Source organism: Condylura cristata, unplaced genomic scaffold (assembly GCF_000260355.1).
Source record: "Condylura cristata isolate star-nosed mole 26May11 unplaced genomic scaffold, ConCri1.0 scaffold00045, whole genome shotgun sequence".
In the NCBI taxonomy this organism is placed as follows: Eukaryota; Metazoa; Chordata; class Mammalia; order Eulipotyphla; family Talpidae; genus Condylura; species Condylura cristata.
The window spans coordinates 3,650,885-3,664,963 of NW_004567146.1; the positions used below are offsets into that span (position 1 = coordinate 3,650,885).

The 14,079-nt window shown below is 35.0% G+C and overlaps 2 protein-coding genes across 2 annotated transcripts; both read left to right on the top strand.

Annotated features, from left to right (window-relative positions):
* Window positions 1-2,575: 2,575 nt before the first annotated feature.
* On the top strand, window positions 2,576-3,511 carry LOC101629265 (olfactory receptor 4K13-like). The gene has a single exon (XM_004694578.1). It carries the CDS (start codon window positions 2,576-2,578, stop codon window positions 3,509-3,511), a length of 936 nt encoding a protein of 311 aa, XP_004694635.1.
* A 7,480-nt stretch (window positions 3,512-10,991) lies between these two features.
* Window positions 10,992-11,973, top strand: LOC101618326 (olfactory receptor 4K17). The gene has a single exon (XM_004694708.1). It carries the CDS (start codon window positions 11,026-11,028, stop codon window positions 11,971-11,973), a length of 948 nt encoding a protein of 315 aa, XP_004694765.1. The 5' UTR covers window positions 10,992-11,025.
* The last annotated feature ends 2,106 nt before the right edge of the window (window positions 11,974-14,079 follow it).

Genomic DNA, 14,079 nt, shown 5'->3' on the forward strand with positions numbered 1-14,079 from the left:
GGGGGGGGGTTTGAATCAGTGTTTTTGTGTCTTTGGGTAGATACCTAGGAGTGGGATTGCTGGATCATATGGAAGCTAATGCTGAATTTTTATAGAAAGAAAAGCACAGAGAGTTTAGGCCGAGTGGATCCTTTTCTATGGTAATATAAACATATTACAATTTGGAGAGGGAGAGGGATTAGATTCAGTACATTTGCCCGATGTAGCAATTGATTTCGTATATTTAAGCTATGTGCCTAATATATGTCTGTCTGTGTAAGTGGAGAATAAATTAAGAATAGCTAAGGAGAAAAGAGAGAAGTGAAATAGAATGGTACGTAGAATAAGCCTGAGTTCATGAAATGACACTAAGTGACTTTATGGAAAGAGTGTAAAGCTTTCCAGAAACAAGTATAAAAGTAAAATTACACAAACAACTTGGAGATCATCTTTTTTGAAATCTGTCATTGTTATATAAAACTGCAAGGACATGAGGATAGTATTGTCCCTTGATTATCAAACTTCAATACTTTATTCCACTCTTCCCTTTCACATATATTATTTCATTTTATTTGTCCCTTGACTATGTGCTACTATTATTTCAGCTTTCTTCTTTGTGCCATCCTTACTGGGCTGAGTAATGTGGTTGGGCCATCCAGCATGCACTCCTGCTTTCTTTTTCATTTCAATTTTAAAAGACCTCTGCATTCTTGCAAAGGTCTCTTCAAATCCCACACCAAAGTGTGATGTAAATCTCCTCAGCAGAAATGTTTTTAAAACATTTATCCTCATGGTGATTCCTAATCACCAGTGACTGTGTGTAGAACTGAATTTAAAAAATAATCTGAATCTCAGTGAGAAAAATGAGAAATCTACTAGCAACATCTGCTGTAAACTTTGAAAATAAATTTGGGGCAATTATGTTTACTAACCTCATGTCCTTGTCATATTTTTAAGAGCAAACGTATGGAAAAGTTGCATATAGGAACAAACACTGAACAATTCTTATAGCAGAGGAACATATTTGCAATCATGCATTATTTATTCAGAATTTAGAATGTACTTGCCTGATTACATTATATATAAGTTTTACCGGAGTCACCTGAATAATAGTCCTCTAACACTGCTAAGTCATGAGAAGTTCCACCCAGTTATTAAGAACTAAGAGAATGATCCATATTTAGAATGATTGATTGCAAAACTCAACTAACTTGTCATTTGCTGATTGCCATTAATCAGTAAAGGGCATTAAAAATGATATAAGCCTCTCTCATGCTCTCTTTCCCTTCTCTCTTAACCCTTACATGATAAAAGGAGGTTGTTTAGAACTGGTTTATAGTCTACATATTTTAATTAAAACTTTGCTCAAAGTAGACACTACTTTATAAATTTTATTTTAATACATAGTTATCAAATTATATTTAGGTTGTTGAAATAGAACTAATAGAATTATAATTTCCTCAAGTCCATCATGCCTGACAAATTCTTTTTCTATGACTGTCATCTTCCACTAACCAAAACATTTGACTAGTTAGTGCATCCCAGAGAATGTTGGAAAACGTTTACATGATTGATATACTTCATGAATTCACACCATTTAAAGTAACAAGAAAATAAGTCCTTGCTATAAACTCTATGGAAATTCAACATGCATTTTTAATAATTCCTTCTGGGGGTTGATCACCAGAAGTAGCTCATGTATGTGTTACTTTTTTTTTAACCTGCAATGGCTGACATGCATATTCATGGAGTATTCATGAAGTCTGTCAGCAAGGATTTGAAGAGGCCATTCTTCGGCTAGAATTGGTAAGTTTTTTGATAAGTGCTAACAAAATGATGTAATTGTATACTTTAATTAAAGAGAAAACATTTTATGTAAAATTTATAATAGAATGCAAAACTATAATATTCCGATCGTAAAGGCAACAGAAAAAAGATAATTTTGAACTAAAATGAACATGTACCTAGTTTAAGTAAGATGAGCCAGTCTGATGATAAATTCACACATATTCCTGACCCAACAGGGCAATGTTATAGTTGAGCTTAAATTATTGGTAGATACACATGGGATGGTTTCATTACTTTAGAATATAAAGATAAAACAATGAGAAAATTCAGTTCTCCCCTAGCTAAATTTAAAGTCTATGGCAAATCTGAAATATAATCTAATAAAAGCTCAGAACCATAGAATGGAAAATATTGACTTACTTTATTCCATATTAACGTGCCATTATATTTATACATTATATTTATAAATATAAAGAAACAGGAGCCACGGAACAGGATACATAATGCAGGGTGCTGCTCAAGAGCAAGATCTCAACCAACTAAAAAGTAAATAAAAGGCCAAAAGTGTGGTGGCACAATAAATGACTGGAAACAGTATTTACAAAACTGTAAGCTTTTATGTCTTTCTGGTTGAAAAAATACAGTAATGTAAGTGTTCTTATTAATCAGTTAACTTATTTTTTTCAGACCTTTCTGTCTTCTCTCCTTCTACAGGACTCAAACTATTTCAATATATCATATCTTCAAAACTATAATCAGTTTTTCTACATTATTTTCATTTTGAAGACCTTCTGAAAACTAGTCGGAGATGATGAACAGTTCAATGATATCTGAGTTTGTGTTGTTAGGACTCACCAACAACTGGAAACTTGAAATTTTCTTTTTCTGCATATTTCTGTTGGCCTACACAGCCCTTATGGCAGGAAACCTTCTCATTGTGGTCACCGTAACCTTTGACTCCCATCTGCACTCTACACCCATGTATTTCCTCCTTGGAAATCTCTCCTTCCTCGATATGTCTATTTCTACAATCACCACTCCTAGTATGATCACAGATTTTCTCAGGGAAAAGAAAACGATTTCCTTGTGGGGCTGTATGGCTCAGATGTTCTTCCTTCACTTTTTAGGAGGGAGTGAGATGACTCTTCTCATAGTTATGGCCGTTGATCGGTACATTGCCATATGCAGACCTCTGCACTACACCACCATTATGAACCGCAGGGTGCTCCTGGGCTCCGTGCTACTGTCCTGGGCTGTTGGTTTTGTGCATACAATGAGCCAGATGGTCTTTATGATCACCTTGCCCTTCTGTGGCCCCAATGTAGTGAACAATATTTTCTGTGACCTTCCTCTCGTCCTAAAGCTTGCCTGCACGGAGACTTATGTTCTGGAGTTGCTGGTAATTGCTGACAGTGGACTGTTGTCTTTCATCTGCTTCATACTCTTGCTCATTTCCTACACTGTCATTCTAGTGACTGTCAGACGGCGATCCTCTGGAGGACTTTCCAAGGCTCTGTCTACACTGTCAGCTCACATTACAGTGGTCACTCTCTTCTTTGGACCATGCATCTTCATTTATGCTTGGCCATTCAGTGGCTTTTCAGTGGACAAATTTCTTTCTGTGTTTTATTCCGTTATCACACCCTTACTGAACCCCATTATTTACACCCTGAGGAATCAGGAGATGAAAGCGGCCATGAGTAGACTGAGGACCCACCATGTCAGCTCCAGACAGAATATCTAGACAACAACCAGCATCAAGAAAGTTCTCAGAACAAAACCCACCTATATTGCATCCAAGAATGTGTTGGTAGTAATTTGGTTTGCTTGTAAATTTTTAAAATATTCATAATGCATATTAAAATCATTAAAAACTATTATCATATTTCTATTACATGGCTGGCTTTATTGCAAGAATAATCACTTTAATTGAAATCCAGGTTGATATATTATTTAATACAATAAAAGGTTATATATAAAAAATTTGTTTCACTGACTATAATTTGAAATCCACAGAGATAGAAGAACAAATTTTAAACAAAGAGAAGTCAAATATAAAAATGTTTACATATGTACACTTTAGAATATGATATCTTTAAGTTTTATTATGTGAAAAGTTAAAGGAGCCACTGTTGTTGTTAGGATACAAATGTCTAGGACTAAAGTCACTGTCTTTGCTATGTACATCATTCTGTTGATGAAAATGGTATATACTCCTATTTGAATAAATGGTATGTACTCCTATTTGAATAAATTCTACTTTATATCCACTATCAGAGTTTATATATTTAGTCCATAGTAGTCTCCTTTATTTTCAACTTGCAGCTAGTATTTTGTTTTAAATTTGCTGTGTAGGTAATAGATTTCTTTTTATTATTATTACAGCCTGCTATCATTACTATTGATTATTGGTTTTAAATATATATATACACATATATAATATTTATATACAAATGATTTGTATAATAGGTCTATGTGTATTTATGTTATATAGATATATTTAAATATACTTGTGTTTACTTACACCTAAGTAATTATATATTTACACAAAATATTCATAGGTATATATTTTTTCAATAAATGTATATTTATACATTTTACATATTTTATTTATGAACCTTGAAAATAAGTTAAACACATCAGTTCTGTCAATTGCAAAAAAAAAAATGTTCTTTAGAAATGAAAAAGTATTTAAGAACCAGTCACAGAATCACAGGCTGTATTTCACTGCCCTTTCTCTGTATTGTACTTAATCTTCAATACTCCTAAGTCATTCATTAACTCTCATGCCACCCATCACTTGTAAATAAGTTTTTTGTAAGAATCTTATTTGAAAATGAGTCATACAAGTAATAAAGCTGTAAATGACCACTGAGTTTCTGGAATTGGTAACAAAAGTTTGCTTAATCTAATTAACTTCACAGGCAAAAATGGAAATATGTCTAAACCTAGTGGAAGAGAGAGAAGAAAGCAAACCATTAGCTTCAACTCTTCCATCTCTCTAGCAGATCTAATTTCATTTGTCATATTCAAAGTGTCAAAAATACTAAACCTCCACAAAACACTTATTTATGAAGCATTATTCCCTCAACAGACAGTATTCCCTTTAGAATCACTTAGGATATTTCTAGAACATTGCAGTACTTATTGGACACTACCTATTACCAGCAAAAACTATATTAGGAAGACCCCAGATTGCAGCTCATGTACTTTATGACTTGTTACCTCTCATGGAACTATTAATGCAGAAGGCATGTGGTCACCTAGATATTTTGTCATCTGAACTCACTGTAACTGCTTCTGAACGGGTGAGCAGAAATAATAATGTCAATGTATTTATCAGCTACAACTCATCCAAAATAGACACCTTTTTTTTTTTTTTTGCTATTCTCTCTCTTTATTTATTTATTTTTTTTTGCTTTTTATTGCTAAAACATTCATAACAGTTGAAAGAGATTTTGTTTGCTGATACAGTATCAAGGCTTAAGATTATCATAGCAGTTGAAAATCTCCATTATGGGAGATCTATAAATTTACATTTAGTGTGCTTAAATTCTTTTCTTGTTTTGTTATGAACTTACAATTATTCTTTCTGGACTGTAAAAGACAGCACATAAAATAATGAGACTAATGCTCAAACACTACCTGCATAAATTAAGTAAAATTTCTCAGAAATAAGATTTTAAAGCAAGACAACCTATATTCTGTATTGCAAATGGAAATGAATGTGACATAAAGACAAATACCCATCCATACACTTTGAATCTTGAGACAAAAATTATAAAAATAATCAATGAAATTTGTTACTATTCATGAAAAGACACTCTCAGGTTGGGAGCATATGTCAGAAATTTTAGGGTAAATGCAGAGATCAGCAACTTAAATTTAGAGAAGATCAGCGCATCAAATCAATTCCTTGAGCCAGAAATCATTTTCTTAAACAAGAAAGGGTTCACAAAATATTTCTCCCATGATAAAATACAGGAGACCAGAGTAAGGGCATCTATTGTTCTGGAGAAAGGAGTATAAGGAAAATGAAGGAATATCCAAACTTTAAAAGTGCTTTTCCCTGAAGTCCAAAGTATTGCACAAGAGATGCAAATCTATGAACTATCCAACTCCATGCTGAATATACCAGTCCTATGATATGATGATGAAAAAAATTCTAAGCTTCTATTTGATTTTCAAATGTATGTCCGATGATAATCTTGTAAAGCATAAGGTTCAACTCACTGTTGAAAGTTTCATTTTTCTGCTGCAGCTAAAGGTTATAGTGAAGACTAAGGTACTAAGTGTGGAGTAGACTATAACCTGCTGTGAGGAAGCGGTGAGAATCATAGCATAGAATCAGTTCCATAACAAGAAAACTCACTGATAAAATAGGTCATGCAAGGATTTTCACTAAAGGCAATAGACACTTCTACTCAAATAGCAACTATATAACACAAATAAATTACTAAGTGTTCTATTGTGGTCATAGTGAAACTTTTTCAATTATCTCACACTTTCTTTTTTTAGTAGGTATTTTCCTATTAATTCTAAATGTATTATCCAAAATAATAATATTTAAAGCTTGTGATGTTATGCAAGACTATGCTGAAGGTATGCTGAAATCTATGGTTAAATAACATTGAAATTTGATGTCATGAATTCCTAGACTTTAATCACAAGTTGTATAAAGGTGTGGAGTTAATAATAGGAATAATAACAAGTAACATTTGTGGTGTGACCCACAATGCTAAATTATATGCGAAGTGCTTTTATCACAAATTTTAATCAAAATATTCAATCTTTTAAGAACTGCATTCTTAATTACTAATTTTTGAGATATAGCATACTTACTCATCAGAGTAATATGAAAAATTAATGGACAACACATATCTCTAAAGATTTTAAATAGTGTATCGTGCCTGGGATCCAATGTTCTAGATGTTTTCTCTCTACTCACCAACTAAATTACATTTCATGAAGTCCTCTATTGGCAAAAGACTGAAGGAACTGGTCTGTTATTCACTTTCAAACAGCTGCTTTCTAGAAACATTTCCATAACTAGGGTAAATTAGTCTGCCATGCCACACTACCCCCTTCCAATGTGAGTTCTCCTTAAATCCCTGGCTTTCCGTTCATGTCAGTGAATCTTGTACCGTCTTCCTAATAGAGGAAATCCTAACTTTGAATCTTAGATATAAATGTTCCATTGATTCTTTCAGATTCTTTGGGCGCAATGGGTTAGGGAGATATTTCACTGGAGATAAGCCACCAAAAACAGAAGTAAAATGTCCAGTTATATCCCTGCCTAAGCAAAGTGCCTACTTGTGCTAATAGGGGACACACAACTGATTTTTTTTTTCTCCTAGAAAAGGAAATCTTCCCTAAGGTTATTTGTAATCACCCCCTATGGCATTAGAAAAAAATGAGTGATTATTTACATCATCTCCTTTAACCGTAAGATCACAGTTAACTTTATTCCTTTTAGATGTCCCCTGGTGAATTAAAGTTTGCCTTCTCTGTCTACTTCCATAAGTCCGTTTGAATAAAGATCTTATGCCAGATCTTACTGCTTGACTTAACTTTTTGGTTTATCCCATGCCAACACCTTTATGTCTAGGCTTGTTCATGGATTCCAACATAAAGTCTTATAAATACAGACATAAAATACATTTCTTTAAAATGAATAAAACATTCTTCCTCAATAATTATATATTTCACTATAGACATTATATCAAAATTTCAGGAATCCATACAAAAATGACCTGTAATCTTATCTCAAAAACAAATATTTTCATTCCCATTATTTATGAGTTTTCATTTTATACGTGAACATACTCAGTTTTCAGTTTCTTTCTTTTTCTTTTTTTTTTTTAAGATTTATTTATTTATGCATACAGAACTGAGGCACAGGCCAGAGGTGCAGGGGCAGTGAGAGGATCCACCAGAGAAAAAGTCAGGAGCAGACCAGGCAGATCAACAAAATACACTGCTGAGGGGAAAAGCAGGCAAGACAGGAGAGGTCCGTGGTGCCATGTGGGTCAGCTCCCTGGCCCGGGATGGAACTTGTGCTGAAGTGGCTGTTGAACTACTAGGGAGGCCCCGGTTTTCAGTTTCTTAAAAGGCTTTTTCATTCTACTTCTGTATTTCATCTAACTTCTCTTTTTCTTTTCTCTCCTGTTGTCATAGGAAAGTGCTCCCCACATTTCAAGTGTCCCCCAATCAATGTTAAATGCTTGAGGTATAATCTTCATATGACCATAAAAACACAAGAAAGAGAACAAATTTCTACTTGCATTTTTCTGCAACTACTTTTTTCTCACTTAGCATTATATTATGATACACTGCTAGGTCAGTACATGGGGCTCTGATTTATTCTTTATAGTAGCTGTGTGAAATCTCAAAATGTAAATATAAATATACTAGCTATACTCAACTATTCCCTTGGAAAGAAGCATGCATTCTCCCCCAACTCTACTTTTGACACCTTAACAGTGATAAAATTAGTATAAAAGTCCATCAACATGGACTTTTATATGTTATAACTTCCATGGGATATGTTACAAAAAGTAAACATGCTTTTTTAAAAAAAAAAATATTTATTTATTTATGCATATAGACCTGGAGTACAGGCCAGAGGTGCAGGAGCTGTAAGAGGATTCACCAGAGACAGAGTAGGGAGCAGAACAGGTAGAATGACAAAGTACACTACTGAGGGGAGCAGTGGACAGGACAGGAGAGGTCTGCCATGCCCTGTGGATCACCTCCAGGGCAGGGATTGAACTCATGCTAAGTGGCTTTAGCTTCTTAGTGCTATACTTTAACCCGCTGAGCCACCAGGGAGGGCCCGGAAACGTGCCTTTTTAACTTTAATAAATAGGATTATATTTCTTTCAAAATAATTGTAATAACATGAGTATCCTTCAGTTAGTCTCATCAGATCTGCTTCCTTGGTTTTTGTTTGTTTGTTTTGTTTTAAAGATTTATTTATTTATTCATACAGAACTGAGGTATAGGCCAGAGATGCGGAGGGTGAGAGGATTCACCAGGGACAGAGTGGGGAGCAGAACAGGCAGAACTACAAAGTACACTGCTGAGGGGAGCAGCGGGCCGGTCAGGAGAGGTCTGCCACACCATGTGGATCTCCTCCGGGCAGGCGGGGATAGAACTCATGCAGAAGTGGCTTAAGCTTCTCAGTGCAGTGCTTTAACCCGCTGTGCCACCAGGGAGGGCCTGCTTCCTTGTTTTTAATGCTCATCAGTTACAGAAAAATTGATGTGTTGCAATTTTATTTTGCATTTTTCCTGACTAGTAATGAGATTACACATATCTCTTATAGATCTACCTGTTACTATTGAATAAGATGTTCAATAATATTATTATCTAAAACTTGATAGTTTTCTTTAAAAATAATTACGAGAAATTCTTTGTATAGTGCATTTTTTACTTTTTAAAAAGTGAGCCTTGCCCATATTCTTAAATAGTTATTTCAAGCATCATTTCATTGTTAGCATAACACTGCAGACCAAATTTCCAATTGTTAAGACAGAAAGCCCCAGTGTAGGGCATTTATTGCTTCACATTCTTGCATATGTAATAATGTTACTATAATGATTTAATTCGTGTCAGTCACAAGGTTCTACATGTTGTAAAGTTTTGAAATGTGGAAAATGACAAAACATTTTGAGCTGTAAGGTACTATTAGAGAAGAGTGAGCTCAGAGGGATGACCAAAGGCAAGAGCCTATGAGCACAAGGCAATGCAAACGCCCCTGGGTAAGGAAAATAAAAAACTGCTACAGCCTAAGAAAGGTGGCAAAGAGTTCTCATAGAAAAACTTTAGACAAAAATTTGCACTTATTATTTATATCTGAATTGATTAAAAGTTAAAATCAAACTAGCTAGTAACCAGTGAAACTCTGAAAAGGGGACAACAGCGTTAGAAGGCTAGTAATGGGTCCCTCAATAACAGGCCCAGTACAAACTGTGCCTAAAAGAATGCAGAGATTGAGTTCAACCATCTGTTTGTTTTTATTTTTAATATAATTAGGGAAACTGAGACCTAAAGAGAATGATGAGTCACCAACACCAGACATATCTGGTTCTTAGCCCCAGCTTTTCAATACTATTCATTATGTGTCATTCTCATTTTTATCACATCCGAGTCAGAAAAGCACAGAAATCATGATGCTAAATTCATTTATCACCTACTGATTAACTGTATTCCTATTCAGGTCGTTTGTGCATCAAATACACACACACAACTCATACACACACACACACATATGGAAATAGTATCCTCCAGATAGGCTCATAATGCCAATTTGTCAGTGGCAGCTCCAGACTGAGGTATGATAAGGGCTGTGACCCTCCATATTCAGGTCAGTATTATTTTGCGTGAATGTGAATAGAAGCATGATGAAAAATATGTAACTAATATATGAGTTCCAAAACCTGGTTTTCTCAAAGAATAGTTTTATAAAAACAGATGGGGTGTGGCTAAATAAAGTTGTTAGAAGTAATTACTCTTACACTGATCAGTCTTTTTTGTTCCCTCTATATTATATGACCCTTATTAGATAAGACAGGGCCACTCAGAAACAGGATATATATCTCTGCTCTTAGTCACAGCTGCCCTTATAACAAGTGGATTTTGTAAGTATTTGAGTTTCAGTCACAGCAGATGAGGTATAAAGAACTGAGACACATTAGGAACATAGAAAGGCTTTCCAAGAGTGGGAAGATATCAGATATCTATCACTTTGGATTGGTACAAATTCAAGAAGAAAAGCAGCAACCTGGTTCATGCCAACCTCACTCAACTATCCAGAACTGCAGTATCAGAGACTCTGGGGCTGATTCACAACTAATCAGAATTCCTTAAGATATCTGAGGGCAGACAATAACTCCCAGATTCATGCATCTGCAGAGCCCCTCTGTTCCTTAAGAGTTCAGACTAAGGGATCTGGTCTCACGGGAAAAACACAAAACTTGGCAAGGTAATAGTTTCTCCTTTGTCATATGAAGAAGCATTAGGGCTCATGGATTGGTTTCTTGACCCAAGAAATATATTAATCAATAAATTATTGCTTCTTAATGTTAGCGGTACAGAATTTTGATGGTGTGACCTCCTTCTAGAGTTAACAAAAAAAAAAAGTAAATTTCAAAAATATAAAGAGGATTAAAGACTGAAAAGAATGAAAAAATGTCAACAACCTACATAGTATATTATTCTTTTTTTCTCTACAGGTCATCCCAGAACAAGCCAAACATGGAGTCCCTGGAACAATTAAATCAGTCCCAAGTGTCAGAATTCATTTTGCTGGGTCTGACCAGCTCCCAGGAGATTCAGTTTCTTCTCTTTATACTTTTCTCAGTTATCTATGTGCTGACAGTCTCGGGTAACCTTCTCATTGTGGTCACAGTGTTTCACATCTCAAGCTTGAACACCCCCATGTATTTTCTCCTTGGGAATCTCTCCTTTGTGGATATGACCCTTGCTTCCTTTGCTACCCCTAAGATGATTATAAACTTGGTAAAAAAGCATAAGACTATTTCCTTTGCTGGGTGCTTCACACAAATCTTTCTCCTTCACTTCCTGGGTGGAGTTGAAATGGTGCTATTAGTCTCCATGGCCTATGACAGATATGTGGCTATCTGTAAGCCACTACATTATATGACCATCATGAGCAAGAAAGTATGTGTCTTGCTGGTCACGACCTCATGGTTCTTAGGTCTCCTTCATGCAGGGCTTCAGATACCCTTTGCTGTGAATTTGCCTTTCTGCGGCCCCAATGTAGTGGATAGCATTTTCTGTGATCTCCCTCTGGTTACTAAGCTTGCCTGCACAGATACTTATATTGTACAAATAGTCATTGTTGCTAACAGTGGGATGATCTCTCTGAGCTGTTTCATTATTTTGCTTATCTCCTACAGTCTAATCCTCATAACCATTAGGAGCCACTCTTCTGCTGGGCAGTCCAAAGCCCGTTCCACCTTGACTGCCCATATCACTGTGGTGATTCTCTTCTTTGGCCCCTGCATCTTCATTTATAACTGGCCCTCCAGCAACCATTCAGTGGATAAATTCCTTGCTGTATTTTATACCATTGTCACTCCTATCTTGAATCCAATTATCTATACTCTGAGAAACAAAGAAATGAAGACAGCCATGAAGAAACTCTGGAGTGCTACTGTGAGTCCTAGAGAGGACACTTAAGTAAAATGCAGAATTTAGAGACAAGGTAATTTTTAAGTTTCTAAAGGGTTTCCTTTAAAAAATAAGTTCATTTACTTATTTTTAATTGAACTGCTATCTGGATGAATCCACCAAGTGTGACCAACATAGTAGGTTTTCTTTTAAAAAAAATATGATAGGATGAATACAAAGTAAGCTGCCACGTCCCCTACCATGGCGCCTAAGTGAGAAATCCTTAGAGCTTGGCACAGTCAAGGTACCGGGCACAGGGTAGGAATACGTGGCCCTCCAGGAATAGAAAAATGGCTGATTCATGAATGGTCACTGTAACTTTTGATTTGTTTCCTGATTCTGCTGACACACAACATACTAAACCAAAGAAATGTTATGAACACTGTGCTTTATTCTAATGATACTCTTGAAAGGAATGTAACTTCCTCTGTTCTCGATACTGACTTAATTCTGAGAAACTTTTCTATAATCTTTAATTCTATTAAACTATTAACTCCTGTACACCAGGTGGCTTGTGAAAAGAATGGAGAGAGCAACTAAAAGGGTTAGCAAGGCAAAAGTGATAGATAGGGAATTTGTTTAGCACCACTGAACCTTGAATACACAATGGTTTCTCAGGGCCCCAGGTTGGTCTCCGGCCCCTGACATCATCTCAGAAACAATAAAAAATCATTGAAAGAATCATTGTACTCCTATATTTGCTTGCCAAGAAAAATTGTATAAATGCTCTGCACTCTTAAAAATAAATCACATTCAGATATGCACTCCTAAAAGTCGTGTTTGTCTGTCACTCAACCTCATCCTTGTCCACCCTGCGCCAGAATTGTCATCCCTGAAACTTGTCTCCTGCTCCTGCTGCTCTGGTCCGCGGCAGTTAGCCAAGTAAAACACAGCAAATTTATAAAAATCACATATTGCATCTGAATATAATGCCAACACAAATATAGGGTTTCAGATTTTTTTTTAATGTTGCCAATATTTTCAATGAGCAACTGACTTGAATTTAAGGAGTTAGTAAATATATGCTTTTCAATGTAGTCAGATAGCATCAATGGAACGAGAAAGCACAGAGAGTCCTCAGAAAGTCTATCACACTTTTTAAAAATATTAAATTCATTTAACAGTTAATATGAATATTCAGAATGTTTGATGATTTTGTTAGACCCAAGGTTGTTTCTCTACCTTCTCTATGATAGTTATGTTTGAGTCAGCACTCACATATGGTGCTTCCTAAGAAAAGAGTGATGCTGAGTCGTAGTAGCTACCCACACTATCAAAAATATTCAATTATGTTCTTTTTAATATCCACAAATGAGAGCTGTCAGCACTTTTAGTTGGCTAACAAATTCTTATTTCTATTTGTTATTCCCGTTTCTTAATTTCAGAGAACTATTTCTTGACTTCAAAAGCTACAAGACTCAGAGAGACACTGACTTTTTTCTCTAGGAGTAAATTGAACCTAGAATATATTTAATAAAACTTATACAATGCACACTATGATTTTTCTGGAGAATAAATATATCATTTGCATGCCATCATGTCACTTCTAGTTACCACTAGTAAATCATAATTCGGTGGAGTTTCTCTTACTGAAAATTTGAATAAATTCATTTACAAATTGTCATTTAATCTTTCTGTAATAAATGGCACTGAACATGAGATAAAAATCAGCACAAATGGAAGGTGTATTTTATCTTTTAACAAGTCTATTTACAAGCAAGTGAAGTGTTGACAACAAAAGATAAAAAATAATTTTGGGGAGTTTATTTTCTCAACATTTATACAATTTTTTCAATTTTAATTTTGATTTCAAAATCTTCAGCAATGCCAAATATTTAAAAACTCACATTTATACACAATTCATTATAATTTTTTTCCCAGAACAAGTATAGAAATGGAGCTACACTTGAAGTATAGCACACTAATGTCTAATATGATACATAGCTGGAGTGAACTGGAGGAATTTTAATTCCTTAAAATGTTGTGAATATTGATTTTGTGTGTGTACCCATATGTACATATATGTACACACACCCACATATATATTTTCTTAAATATTTATTTAATCTATGTATGCATGAAAGACCGAAGTACAGGCCAGAGGTGCAGGGGGAT